General features: G+C 42.0%; 1 protein-coding gene across 8 annotated transcripts in view; it reads left to right on the top strand.

Annotated features, from left to right (window-relative positions):
* The window catches only part of ank3a (ankyrin 3a), a 137,523-nt gene that overhangs the window by 50,801 nt on the left and 71,449 nt on the right, over positions 1–15,273 (top strand). For 7 of the 8 annotated variants that reach the window (XR_005208499.1, XM_037781970.1, XM_037781966.1 and 4 more), the window contains exons 2-7: positions 7,459–7,560; positions 7,785–7,883; positions 10,275–10,373; positions 11,730–11,828; positions 13,464–13,649; positions 13,937–13,960. Coding sequence is in view for 7 of the 8 variants with exons in the window: in XM_037781970.1 (XP_037637898.1) it covers positions 7,459–7,560; positions 7,785–7,883; positions 10,275–10,373; positions 11,730–11,828; positions 13,464–13,649; positions 13,937–13,960 (609 nt within the window). In the remaining variant the exon portion in view is untranslated. Of the gene's footprint in view, positions 1–6,926; positions 7,317–7,458; positions 7,561–7,784; positions 7,884–10,274; positions 10,374–11,729; positions 11,829–13,463; positions 13,650–13,936; positions 13,961–15,273 lie in introns of those variants that run through there. The other variant, XM_037781972.1, reaches the window with a different exon arrangement.

The raw sequence follows: 15,273 nt of genomic DNA on the forward strand, positions 1-15,273 counted from the left end.
CGGACATTCAATATTTGGTCTAATTACGTATGTTTTAGTGTCAAAATGCTATTTTCCCAAGCCCTTCTAAAAACCTTTTCCCACGTGAGCTGATGTAGGTTTTTGCATGATGACGCTGCTACATGTACAGTAAATATACATCCTTATAGACAGTGTATTGACATGACATACAGTGACTTAGATGGTGGTCGGTATGCTCCCAGTTTGAAGAAGCAGACAGGAGTGACGGCACGGAAGTCGCACAATAACACAAATAAACTAACCGATCGATGCAGCAGTAGACCAGCAACTCCTGTGTTCTGAAGGTGAAATTACTGTTTTTGTGAATGGAGTCTGACCTGGGAGCTTTGAAGACAGCGATATACAGTAACTGCTTCAGTCCCCTGTCAGAAAGGGCTGTCTGACGGCGAGGTAAAGCTGTGAAAATATTCTAAATATAGCGTACACTTAAACTGATATTGATTTTAATTTTTTTAGGTGGCTAAAATATGTTTTTTTCTGCTGCTCCCATCCACAGTCGCTTTATCTCGCCGTCAGACAGCCATTTCCGACGGGGAACTGAAGCCATTGTATTGCTCTCTTCAAAGCCACCAGAGTACATTCACAAAAACAGTGATTTTACCTTGCAGAACCTGGGAGTATACATACAACTCCACTACAAAAAAATCCAAACTAACCCTTTCAGTTATTTCCAAACTTAGCACAGCTAACTTTGACTCAAAACGTAAAAAAACAGAACACAACGCAGATGGACCCGACCCTGTGATTTGGTATACAGGGCTTGTTTGTAGTGCTTTAAGTAAGGAATTCCCTCACTAGTATCTTAAAGCAGCTTCATTCAATTACTCCCTCACTCTGTCTCTCACAATCATTTCTCCCAGTGGCCATTGGAGGGCATGGCACGTTGAACCACTAGTCTCCTCTTGGAGGTGCTCCTGAAATGTGTGGTGCTTTCCATCAGCAACACTACGGGGATGTTTTAGAGTGACAGCATGTGGTATTTACAATCACGAGAACTGTGAGGCAGATGTCGGTGCACTGTACAAAGAACATCTTGTACATTTGAAATCAGAGGAGGCTCTAAAATCTGAAGACTCTGGTTATAGATTACCACTCATTGTGTTGCCAATAATGTGCTTTGCAACCGTACCTCTTAAAGTCTTATAATGATTTTCTGGTGACAGTGAAATGGGGCCATTAATTCATCAATAGCGTTGCTATATTTAGCCTCGAGAGAGAGAAATCAGGATACTATGAAGAACTAAGCAGAAAAGGGGATTTGAGAAGTTTCGAGATGAGAGAAATGGATGTAGAGGTCGGAGGGGTGAGGTTCTTTGGCTCTGGTAGGTGTTGTGGCCCGCCACAGGATGCCCCTGGCTTTGTGCTAGTAGAGCTGTGGAGCTCTGTGTGTTTTGTGCTGTCAGGAGAGTAGGGGATAAAGTGAAACAATACAGCCACTGCTGGTCTGGCTCTCCTCTTCTAAGCTTGCTCGGTTCACCCAGAGCCTACGGCAATGACATCAACATGCCCTGTGTTATGTGTGTTGGTGTGTACATAACATATTTTTTTCCTGTTTTAAGTGAACACTGTCCTAAAATGTGTGCAAACATGCATGTGTTGCATGCATCCCTACTTATATACATGCGTGCAGTGCAAATTGTTGCACAAGTTTCTGTTTTGTTACATGCTCGAGTGCCAAACTGACATCACCGCAGTCTGGCGGCTCGGGGATATCAGTCTTTATACAGCTAAATATCCTCTATCCATTTAGACTATCACTGTGTTGATGTCATGAGGAGAAGAAGTGCCAAGTACAGATTCAGCAGAAATAAATACAAATGCTCTGCAGCTGCAAAATGTCATGAATCCCCATGCCTAGAATGCAGGAACCTGACTGCCCAGATTCTATTGGAGATTATGACAAATACTGGTATCCAGTTCCATACATACTATTTGTATTATTATTAGTACTATGTGTTATATTGTATTTTGCAGTTCGTATACAAGCAATCAATATAGTTTACTAATTAATCCCAAAAGGAAATGATACACTACGTGCAACGTTGGACATAAAACTGTGACTTTGGAATGCTACTGCCAATTAACCTTCAAAAAAAGAGAAATTAATTATTACCTTTATTAGTATTTATTATTATTTTTTTGTAATGTTTTCCATTTCCATTGTCTAAGTCATTGTGGGACAAGAGCGTTCATCAACAGCACACTCAAAAATCAAGTGTGTGTGTGTTTTTTTTTTGTATGCACACTAGCTTTAGTGAGTATGCGTAATTTGGTAACTTTTCCATTGTGAAAACACTATGTACTCAAAACCTGCTTAAAATGAGTATGTTGTATTGAATGTAATACAACATACCCCAAGCTAGAAAAAAAAATACTCATTAGTCGTCCACCATTGCAACGCATCCTCATGCAACGATTTGTATATCTTACGAAAAGTTATTCCTCATTTTTTGTCCGTTTTCCTACGAATGTCCAGCAAGACGTGTCAATTTCCGCTCGTTGCATGCATACAGTCTTTTCAAAATAAACTTCCGTCTTCACAAGAAACAACTTAGGTTAGGTTTAGGCAACAAAACTACTTTTGGTTCGGGTTAAAATAACTACGGAAATGGCGTCACTTAAGTACGGAAGTTACGTGACAAATAAATCAACGTTGACTTCTGGTTTCACACGGGATATGAACACAGGTCTCCTGGGCGAAATTCTGGTGTATTTTGACCCACCTGTTCCACGGTAAGGCTTCACTATTTTGTAGTGTTTCAGTCTGTCCTCTCCCTTTTAAGGAGCATGTGCAGTCAGTGACCGGAGGGCATTTTTAATTAGAACTGAGACGGTTAATTGTCATTTTTACAGCAACTCACCCAGAAATTAGCAGCGTTTTTGACTGTAATTGGGAATGCTAAATTCTCAGCTTTTCCAGTTATCACTTGTGTGTCAGGATTCCTCTCTCTCTCTCTCTCTCTCTCTCTCTCTCATCCCCTCCCTTCTATCTAACGTTAGATTAATGCTTTCCTTCAGGCTTAACCTAGTCTTTAATGGCCCCATTTTCTTTGAACCTCTGATCTGTGGAGGCTTAATAATATTTCTTTTACTAATCTCTTGCCCCGTCCTGTGTAAGGCTTCATTCACAAAGACTTCAAGATCCCTCATGTTGGACATGGATGAGATGGGGATGTTGGGTTAGACATGTTGGTCACTGGTTTTCACTGCAGGCATTAAGGGATAAACTGACGACAGCAATGAATAGTGACTAATGGATGAAAACTACTTAATCTGTCGGCACTTAAGCTTGGGCAGATACAGAAGGAGAAGCAAAGAGCGCTGTGTTATATTTTATAAAAGATAATTGCAAAATGGTAAACTATGAAAAAACATATACACTTTAAAAATGGTCTTCAGTTTATGCATTGAACGATTAAAAGAAGAGTAAGACACTTCATTAATACGTGTCATGTTTGACTTACATAATATATGATGGTGTAAATCGGTGAGTAGTTGTCGTGCATGCTGCCTGTTCACAGCAGTGTGTTTCCATGTCAGAGGTTTTAGAGCGGTCAGGCATTTGGTGATACTCAACAAAGCCTGTGAGTCATAGGTCAAGCATATGTGCCATGTTGTGTACTAAACACAACATGGCACAAATGCCTGTTATGTAAGAAACAGGACCACTGTTGGGGTGTGTACCGGCATGCAGACGTGCACACACACACACATCCTTCACAGATATTGTAACATGTGGAGAGACCTGAATAATTGATGATGAAGCTATAGGACTGATGGTGAAATATTAAGATCATCTTGAAGTTGAAGTTGGGCATAAACTCGTCTAACTCACAGGATGTAGACTGTGAGTATAATTCCTCCATTGGCCGCGTATCTCATGCGGCGTTCTCCTCCCGTTCCGCTATCTGCGCTATTTTATCAATTTTGCAAGATCACCATCGCTGCATCCTGTGCTTAGCTCCGCCCAAGACGAATGTGATTGGTTTAAAGAAATACAAACAAGCTGGAGTGTTTTTTATGCCTCCACGCTGGTGACAGCCATGACCGAAGGCATTATGCTTTCGGGTTGTCCATCCGTGCGTCTGTTCGTCTGGACCATTCTTTTGAACATGATAGCTCAGGAACGCCTGGTAGGAATTTCTTCAAATCTGGCACAAATTCAAGGTCACTGTGACCTCACATCCGTCCCATTCTTGCGACATCTCAGGATTGCCGTGAGCAAATTTCTTCAAATTTGTTACAAATGTCCACCTGGACTCAAGAATGAACTGATTAGATTTTGGTGGTCGTAGGTCAAGGTCACTGTGACCTCACAAAACACCTTTTTGGCCATAACTCAAGAATTCTTTTGTTACTTATGACAATTTAACAGAAGTGTCAAACAGAATAAAATGATGTTTGGACAGATATGGATGTAAACTGCAACTTGACTGGTTGCCGGAGGCGTACAACCCCTATAGCAGAATGATAATGTGTGGAGTCGGACCATTCTTCAGCACTGACACAGCTCTCTGGAGATACATAGGTCTCGCTATGCAAGACTATGCATAAACTGGCTTTCAGTCATTTAAAGTGCTGCAGAAAGTCAAGCGAATTTATTCATAGTGCACTTTTATAAACAACAAATGTTGACTCAAGTGCTCTACCAGAGAGGTTAAAAATACAATAAGATAAATAATACTAAAGAAATAAATAACTACAAAAATAGGATAATAATGATAGATGTTAAAATGCTCATAAAAAAGAAAGAAAGAAATTCAGCACCACTGTTAAGAGATCTGCTGAGTCTCGTAAGTCTTATAAGTACAATGAAAATCCATGTGTGAGTAGCAATCATATGATTGGACTGATGAGACTATATCATATGCCCATTTAACACAATCAGTTACATATTTATAATTTATATCAACTCACAAAAAACAGCTAAACTATGATTGATGATGATGATTATGATTTGACAGTTTTATTACTGGACTCTTCCAGACATTTAAATGAAAAACAATCCATTATTTCTTATTAAAAAGAATAAAAAAAAGACCTCCTGTTGCTTACTATAAAGTGCCACATATCTCATGTTTAAGCACTGTTTGAATGTTAGGAAGGAGGTGCGTTGGACAGAAATGCTGACACAGGCGTGCCATGGGGATTTCAAAATAAAGCCACATCTTAAAGATGACGATATATATATAGATGTTTTCACTTTGCATCGATGATATTGACTCGATATATATCGATCCATATTAATGTATCATTACAGCCCTAATATACTGTATAGATATAGAAACAGAGTGTTTTTCTTTTTCATCTTTTGAAAATTCTTTAGAAAACTGCCCTGGTAAATAGTTTTAGAAACACAAGAAGAAGAAGAAGTTGTAAACGTGTAAAGAGAGAGCGTATGAAGTTTCTTTTAAGGGAAGGACCACCGTGATCTCAGTTTATATTCCCTTCTTGCTAGCACGTTTTCTCATCACATATACACTGTTTTCATTCCTGCCGGACACCACTTGTAAACAATAGTCACTATGAATCATATGGATACCATAATATATGTAGATGTAACGTAGTAGTGTCGTAGAATGAGTGCAGGGAGTTTACTTCAGTGACGGTGTTGAGGTGAGACACTGTGATGACAGCGTGCCTGCTGGCTGGGTTTAGACTGGACGGGAGCCAAAGTGCTTTTAACAGGTCACCATGAAGGACGCTGATTCCTGGTGTCCATGAGTAATGGAGCATAGTGGACTTTGGTTGTTCTATTATGTTGATTTATGGTATAGAATTAAATCATATTTAGATGATGAACTTTTTTCCCTTACATCGCTGAAGAAATGTTGGTCTGTTATGGTGGTTTACATCATGAATAATAGAAACACAACACACAATCTACAGTAGTGATCGTGATGGTTCAGGCTCTGCGCCAGCGACACAGCGTGTTGTATCATGACTTTTCCCAAGGCCACAAGAACACATATATCATTAGTGGTTCAGTGCTATCATACAGTTCTCTGGGGGGTTGGGCGGTATGGAAAAAGGAAGAAGACATTTCTAGATGTGGGCTGATATGAGCTTTAGCTTAACGGTTTCTTGTACTCAGGAAATTACTCGGTTTCCAGTTAACACTGCTTCAATCTGCTATTATTTTGTTTGTGCATGAGCACACATAGACATAAAAACATGTTCCTCTATACAGCCTTATCAGTGGAACAATCTGACGCTGGATGTCTTGTTCACTCACATTTTGGCTTTGGGTCAGATCCCTCTGTGTTCGTCAGAGTTATTTCTGGAAAAGCACGGCGGAGGGGGAGGCGGAGAACGCAACGTTGGATAACCGCTCGTACCGTTTGGCCCTGCAGAGTTTATCCTACAGTAAGTGTCTCTGGACGAGAGGCTAAATTTAGCAGGTCTGGGGCTGTTGATAATTCAGGGGAATTTGGTTTTTTTTGAGCCTCTGTTATGAAGCAGCGTATCACAGCTTCTCTCCCTCCTGCTCTCAGCAGCTCCAGAGTTTTTTTTTACAAAATGCTCTTTGCAAAGCTGCTGCGAACAAGGAAGACAAAATGTGCAGAGTTTGCTGTGTGTCACTCTGTGTCAAACCAAATGTCCTAGGAGCTAACATGAACACAGAAAAGAAAAAACAACCTCCCTCTCTTCTTCTCTCTCTCTAGCTTTCTCCATCTCTTTGTCTACTCTCATCCTTCCTTCGATCACCCCCCCCCCCGCCTCCCTTTCTCCTCCTCTCACACACACACATGCACCCCACATTTGTTATAGGGGCAAAAACATGCTTGCCTCATCATTTTATTTCAGTGTGCAAAGCCCTATTTCTGTAGTGAAATAAAGGACAGCCAAGCAGTATAGAGAAAGCTCTGCTTCTGATAGCACGGCGACAAACTCTCCCAACTGCTTTTACTGGTGGATTCAGAGGAGATCTCTGTGGAGAAGAGGAGGTCTCTGTGGCAGCTGTAGGGACCACCCGGTCGCTGACCCTCCTACCTTTGGGAATCAGAGACATTTGGATTTAACAAAGCTGAAATAACAGCTTGGTGGGATCCGACGGATGACAGAGGAGGATATGACGTGAATTGTTGGGATGATGCGCTGTTGGCTTTTTCTCATGGATTTACTTTCTCAGATGGTTCGCGTTTTAGCGTCGTCTTGATCTGAGACACCAGTGGACTTTACTATATTGCTTTTAAGGGACAATGGACCTACTGTGTGTGTGGATATTGGCTTTGTTCTTTCCCCTGTTAAGATGTTTTGTGGATGTCTGAGAAATTATGACAGAGTTCTACCTGGTACAGTAACATTTTGGCATTTGTATGTGCTTTTGTTCTCCTGTACGCCTTATTAATAACAGTCTGATGCAGATAAGCATGTGGCCAGAGTCGGACTTGACGTACTCACCTGCTCTCTCTCTCTTTGTTTTCTCCTTTCCAGTCTGACAGCAATGCCAGTTACCTGCGAGCTGCCCGGGCAGGGAACCTAGAAAAGGTCCTCGACTACCTCAAGTCTGGGGTTGAGATCAACATTTGCAATCAGGTATGTTTTCTGAGACTCTTATTAAGAAACTTAAATGTTCTTGCAGGTGTGTTTCTTCACATAAACATCCGGATTTCAAATTGAGGGCTCAACTGAACAAGCCGGATCATCCTATAGATGACATACTGATTTTAACCCATCCTTTAAACACAATTAAACATTATCACATTGTATATCCTCGTGCAAGAGCTACACAGACTCCACTAAATGTGTTTCTTCCTCAGAATGGTCTGAACGCTCTCCATCTAGCCTCCAAGGAGGGGCACGTAGAGGTTGTTGCTGAGCTGCTGAAGCTCGAAGCTGCCGTGGATGCAGCCACAAAGGTAAGGTCCACCCGGTCACCTATCGCAGCTCAGCAGATGTTATAGAGAGGCTATATTTGGATCCACCACGAAACATGCCGGCACTTTGCTACAGTACTGCTACTGTAAGTGTGCAGCGCTCGTTTAGGGTTTAATAGGGGATCAATATTTAATGATCCCTGTGGGGAACGCTGCTGGAAAAAATTGAGAGAATTAAGCACGAAGAAATTAAATATATGTCAGAATGATGCAAGGGAGTTTGGTGTAATATCAACAGTAAAATGTTGAAATATATATGCAATAAAGAACGAGGTAGGCAAAGGCAGCGGAAGGGTTATATTTTATGTACTGTAATATAGTATTATTCATCAGGGAAGGGTCTCTTCCTTTGAAGCATCTTTACTCTGACGCTAAAGGGAGTTGAGAGGGAGAGACATTGAAAACATTATTCAGAGTTAAGCCCAGAAGGCTTTCACTCCCATTTAGTCGTCTGGTTCAGCCTCTCTGCCACAGGCCACATGCCGAGTGCTGACATAAACAGAGGACACAATGAAATATTCAAGATCAAGGAGAAAATCTCCCCAATTAAAGCCTCTCTCTGTTGTGACCCTGAGGATGCGGAGGGATTAGTTTGACATCTTGGGAATCCACCGCCTGCGCCCCTAACGTCTATCAATTTCTATTTTATTCGGCCGATGGAGACAATCGCGGAGGCAGCGCTGTCGAGGATACCCAGATTTAGTAACACAGAGTGTTTCATTTAGGCTGTGTGGGGTGTTCAATGCTAAAGTTAATTGTATATCCGCTCCTCTAATGTTGTACTGCTTTTGTTGTGGGTGAATTAAACTAGAGGCCTTGTCCTTGGGTTCATTAGCCCCTTAGCAGCTCTACAACAAATGCTACTCTTGTGAAGCTTACAATGTTGAGACGGTCGAGAAATGCTGATATAACTTTTTTTTGCAATTTCTGGGTCTGTAGTTTGTGTTGATGGTCTTGTATAGAAGGTAACCCACAAGTTGCGAAAACGTGCGAAAAATGTTAGCTACCAATGTTAGCTAAATATGCCGTCTAACTTTTCACTTAGAAAAAATAACGTTATAAATGTTACTCTTCTAGACTGAACTGTGAAAAACAGACAGTAACTTATACATACAAAAACCCTGTTTTATATCTATGTAGTTACTTCTCTCCCATAAAGTGCTACAGGACTGAGTTAGCACTTTAGCACTTCCGGTTCCCTCGTCTGGAGGTCAATGGGTGTTTTGAATGGGTTTTTAGTTCAATGCCTGAAATAAGCTCTGTGGTTAACACAAGCTTTAATGTTTTTTTCTATGTCATAAAATATGTCAATAAATATCCAACTTGTGGATTTTGAAGCTTACGTATCTTTAAAAAGGCGGTTGCTAACAACTGGCTAAATGAGACTACTATCACTCCAACTCGTCCACCTTTACAGCCTCCTTGTCTATACTCGCACTCATGCGACCGTGGTGTAGTTCGTTTATAGCCTAACGTTAGCTTTTACTTCTGGCGATTGCATTCACACTTCAAAAATCATAAAAGTGGTGTTCATTTGTGGATATTATCTTGCCGAACAAAACGCGTAAGCATCATAAATGTTTTCCACGGAGCTTATTTGCTGCAATAATACCAAAACCAAATGGAAAAAGCCCGTTGGCTTTTTGTCAAGGGAACCAGGGCGATGCTAACTTCCTGGTTGGCCTACAAATACACGTCATCCCTGGAGCACTTTATATCTGCGATGGTGTTTCTATCCTTCCGTAAAGAGATGAATTTCCTTGCATTGAACACTAGGGGACGTAATCTGTATACTATACGGATTTACGGACACAAAACAAAACTGTGTGGAAAGGAGGCGTTAGGCTCAAGAAAGCACACAAACTCTTGTCTTCAGCTGCATTATATACCACAAAGTCTTTTTCTGTCTCTTCATTAATCTGCATTGTGCCTCAGCAGACATAGCTATCTGATTTCCTTGCTACAGTACACAATACATGTGACGGATTATCATTATTGGGCAACAGCCCTTGCCCAGTATCACATGGCCAGGAGAAAGGCTAGGGGTCAATCCTGCCTTCACAAGGACCTGCACCGGTTCATAAAACGCCTCCTGTAGTTTTATTTATGGCCGAGGCTCAGCGGGAGCTCATTTAAATGTGGGACGTGGAGCATCGGAAGTGACACATTGTTGGCAGTGCAGGCAGGGGGATACCAGAGCTGGAATGCCAGCGGTACAAAAGTGTGGTTGGCCTGAGGGGATTCACTGGTGCACATGGATACTGATATGGATATGTACAGACTGTAGTGTCAAACAGTCACACACAAGCAATATGATGGGACAGGTGGGGCAGAGCTTAACACACATTCCTGTGGTTGTTCCATTTAATCCAGAAAGGAAACACTGCTCTGCACATAGCCTCGCTGGCCGGCCAAACGGAAGTCGTCAAAGAGCTGGTCACAAATGGAGCCAATGTCAACGCACAATCTCAGGTGGGATATACTCAACATGCACACACACACAGACACGCGCAACAATATCAAAATGACAGTAAGGTCCTGTTGGTCCACATTTAGGACCTGAAACATCTTCAATGTAATTACACTGCGGTGATGCACACATTTTGTTTGGGTGATACTAACTGTATGATGAAGTCACTGACACTGAGGGAAATCACTCAGATCCTCACTGACAGAATCTGGCATCACGCCAACTAGTCCTCTCCAGGAAACTGATGTCCTTTCATTTTACATTTAACTCTATCAGATCAGAGTGAGAAGAAAGATTTCAAACACCGTCTTTCTATTTGGTCGTCAAACCCTGAAAGATGTAACAGCAACACAAATGTCTGACAGACTACCTGAACATTTCGTTTTTGTCTTTGTCATCTTTTTGTCTGGGTGTCTTATCACTCTCAAGACTGTCAATTACATTGATATAATTTGATAGTTTAAGTGTCATTATTTAAGGCATATTTGCAACATTTTTAGGGCTGTCAATCGATTAAAATATTTAATCGCAATTAATCGTATGATTGTCCATAGTTAATCGCACATGTTTTATCTGTTCAAAATGTACCTTAAAGGGAGATTTGTCAAGTATTCAATACAACATGGGAGTGGGCAAATATCCTGCTTTATTCAAATGTATATATTTATTACTGGAAATCAATCAACAACACAAAACAATGACAAATATTGTCCAGAAACCCTCACAGGTACTGCATTTAGCATACAAAAATATGCTCAAATCATAGCATGGCAAACTCAAGCCCAACAGACAACAACAGCTGTCAGTGTGTCAGTGTGCTGACTTGACTATGACTTGCCTCAAACTGCATGTGATTATCATAAAGTGGGCATTTCTGTAAAGGGGAGACTCATGGGTACCCATAGAACCCATTTTCATTCACATATCTTGAGGTCAGAGGTCAAGGGACCCCTTTGAAAATGGCCATGCCAGTTTTTCCTCGCCAAAATGCACCGTTTAGTTTGGAGCGTTATTTAGACTCCTTCGCGACAAGCTAGTATGACATGGTTGGTACCAATGTATTCCTTAGGTTTTTCTAGTTTCATATGATGCCAGTATCTTCAGTAGCTTTAAAACTGAGCCCGCTACAACCTAAAAATCGCAAGTTACGTTAATGCGTTAAAGAAATTTGTAGCGTTAAAATGTATTTGCGTTAACGCGTTATTATCGCGCAAAATAGAGGGAAAAGCTTGCAATGCTCCGATCATGAAAATGAGAGCTGACAACAAGAAAACATCTTTCCATTTGTAGCACAAGTGGTAGCGAAGTTCAATTTAAGCCTGTTTGTAAATGAGTGTTTTGGTCCATGTTGTATGCAGAATGGCTTCACTCCTCTGTACATGGCCGCCCAGGAGAATCACCTGGAGGTGGTACGGTTCCTTCTGGAGCACAGCGCCAGCCAGAGTATGGCCACTGAGGTACTGTACATGTGTGTGTGTGTGTGTGTGTCTGTGCCAGCCCCGTGTCCTGTGTACCGTTACAGTACGTCTCTATGCATTTTCTCTGCCTCGGTCATGTTGGTCTTTACATCTGTTGTACTAACCACCTTCATCTCCTCTCCTCTTCTGTTTCCTCCCCTTCCTCCTTTCATCATCCCAACCATCATTACTTATCTGTCTCGTTGTTCTTTCTGTCTCACATTCTCACTCTTGTCTTTCCACCATCCTCCTCTGCCTGCCCCTTCTCCTCATCCCCTCCTCCCTCCCTTCCTCCTCATCTCCTCATGAGGGACTAGGCAGAGCTTCATTGATTGGTAGTGTATGGTGGTGGAGGCAGAGTGACCTTGAGTGGGTCACTGATGGGGTCCGCTCCGCTCGCTGCCTCTCCTCCACGGCTGCTGCTGCTGTTACTGCTCTGATTTACGTTGCTCAGCCTGTGGAACCCATACACACACACATACTTAACAGTCGCCACACGTATACACACACAAGCACGTGCGGAGATAAATAGCTGATGGGGCTAATGGAATACCCTAGCTAGCCCGTCTTCAGTCCACTGGCTTACATTTATGGGCTACTACTTCTATGGTTGAACATGGGATGTCCTTCAGGTGATGTCCTACATATAGAATACGTTTGCACGTGTCTACACAGATCGTGTGAACATGATATGCAGGCACATATGCACGTACACAAATACTACGCACACACACATTGAAGTATGGAGAAATGCACTGCTGTGGCAGGCAGCTGAATTATGCATAAGGGTAATGTGTGTAGGAGATAGAAGTTTCCAGCCCATCATCTCATTACGTAACTTACATTAGTGTCCTATACAATGAGGAGGAGGCTGGAGAATGTACAGAAAATGTACAGTAATCTCTACATAGGTTTGACACATGGGCTTTTAAGTTATGATTTACTATCTTAAATGCTCCAAGCAGGTCAGACTGTCTAAAGGTCGAACTCCTACATTTTCTATTTTAAAGGTTCCATGATATAAAAAGTGAGTTTCATGTCTTTTTTATTATAAGCAGGTTTAAGTGCTGTATTAATACTGTAAAGTATCAAAACGCTCAATCCGTGGGGAAATACACACAGCCCGTATTCAGAAACTGTGAATGATTTGAACTTTAACCTAAAACACATTACACACTGCATTCAAATTAGCATGTCACACAGAACTGCAAATGCAACCTTCCTAAAAGTGTAGCGATACATACAGATCGTATGAACACAAACTCTCGCGGAAGTTTTCTCGCGATAAGACGGATCCTTTCTAGCCAAAACCCGTTAAACGAGCCGTCGGGATTTCTGTACATTTGTGATGTCACAAATATACAATATATATATAGTTTTAAATATAAACATTCTAAATGTGTCCCGGTTTATTGCAGGGCAGTGTATGTGAATGACATCAGCTGACAGGAAGTAAACATGGACCCAGGCTGTTCAGCTTAATGTAATATTGGAGCACCATTTCTCCATGACCCCGCTCTTAACCTGCTCGTATCACACCTACCGTCTCATATCAGCTCCGTCACCACCAACCAGTACTGCGTTACGACGCCCCTCCAGCCCCAATGACTCCTCTTTCTCTTTCCTCACGCGCAGGATGGCTTCACTCCTCTGGCGGTGGCCCTCCAGCAGGGCCATGACCAGGTGGTCTCCCTGCTGCTGGAGAACGATACAAAGGGCAAGGTACGCCTACCTGCCCTGCACATCGCTGCCCGCAAGGACGACACCAAGGCCGCGGCCCTGCTCCTGCAGAACGACCACAACGCAGATGTTGAGTCCAAGGTGAGTGATGACACTGACGCAGCCAGTCTCGGTCCCAGATCTTCAGTTGGTTGCTTTGTTGTTTATTTTTATCTCTTTGATTCTTTGATTATTGATACCTTTGGTTTTCTATGTCAGTTTTCTTTTCTTGCTGCCTTTTTCTCTTCTTCTTTCTTGGTTGAATTTGCTTTTGATGTACTGAGCTCTTTCTCCCCTCTTTCTGCTCCTCCACTTCATGTCAGTGGAGGCCCTTTTCTGTTTTTTGCTCACTAACTGCCCATTCTCTCCTCTCTTGGCTGGCTCTGTAGATGATGGTGAATAGAACAACAGAGGTACACCTCTATTCTGTACATTAGTCTCTCCATCGCAGCTCATAAAAACTCTGAAAAACCAATCAAACCAACACTTCAGTGCCCCTGACTTGATGCAGTAGTGTTTCTGCAGCCCTTTGTCACTTCCCCTATCCCATTTTAACTCAACCTCATCTTCCTCTCCATCTCCTCATTCATGTAGTGGATATCTCTAGTCATAGAGAAAGTCGGAGTAAACGCGCATGTTTCACTAATACTGATTTAGTAAATCTTGACGCTGGAGGCTTGGGTGTCAAGGTTTTCCTTGATTCTAATGGTTTCATGGTGTCCAAAACTTCAGCTGTTATTTTTGGTATATTTATTGTGACTGTTGACCAAATGTTGTCCTAATGTGTCCTGAAACAGTCCTCCCATGAAACTGATTAACATGATAACCAGTGTTAGCATGAAAAGTGGTTATCATTCATTGAAAAGCAACGGTTTGTCCATAACCTGCATGGCAACCAAATCCCCATCAAGCTGTGAAGGAACCCATCCTCCTAGCAACAGACAGTTAGTCTAATTGGTCTACTACCCCCTATTGATTTTCTAATCCTCAATCCTTACACCTAAAGCATTTTGCATGGGACCAAAGCAACAAGCTACCTCGACACTGCTTCTATGGTAATAAGGGCCCCTTCGTCACACCAAAGTCAGGTGGCCACCTCCAGTGTGTGCCTGCTTTGGTTGGCATTGTTTCTGGCTTTGGCAGGCTGGACAGTATTATCTGGTATGATTCATCCAAACATGGCTTTGTTGATCTGAGGCTCCTGCATCGTGGTAAACAGATTTGCATAGTACTATGACGGAAGATGGAAGAAAGTCATTGCCGATTTTTGTCTACAGATTAACTATAAAAAGATTTTTGGTTACTTTACTTTTCTAATATGACTTTAAAGGGATAGTTCAGGTGTTTTGAAGTGGGGTTGTTTGAGGTACTTTTCCATAATCAGTGAATTACCTACAGCAGATGATGGTCAGGGCTCCGCCAGCTTGGAGAAGCAGACAGGAGTTACCGCATGGAAGCAAAGCAATGTAATGGTGTGGACGGGGCCGGCAGCAAAACGTATTTTAGCCACCTAAAAGAAAGGCCCACCTAAAAAAATCAATATCAGATTAAGTGTACGCTATAATTAGAGTATTTTCACCGGTTTACCTTGTCGTGAGACAGCTATACACTCTTATGTTTCCGACGAGGAACCAGCTTCAGTTCCCCGTCAGAAAGGGCTCTCTGACGGCAAGATAAAGAGGTGAAAATATTTCAAATATAGTGTACACTTAAACTGATATTGATT

The sequence above is a fragment of the Sebastes umbrosus genome, chromosome 10 (genome assembly GCF_015220745.1).
Source record: "Sebastes umbrosus isolate fSebUmb1 chromosome 10, fSebUmb1.pri, whole genome shotgun sequence".
Lineage (NCBI taxonomy): Eukaryota > Metazoa > Chordata > Actinopteri > Perciformes > Sebastidae > Sebastes > Sebastes umbrosus.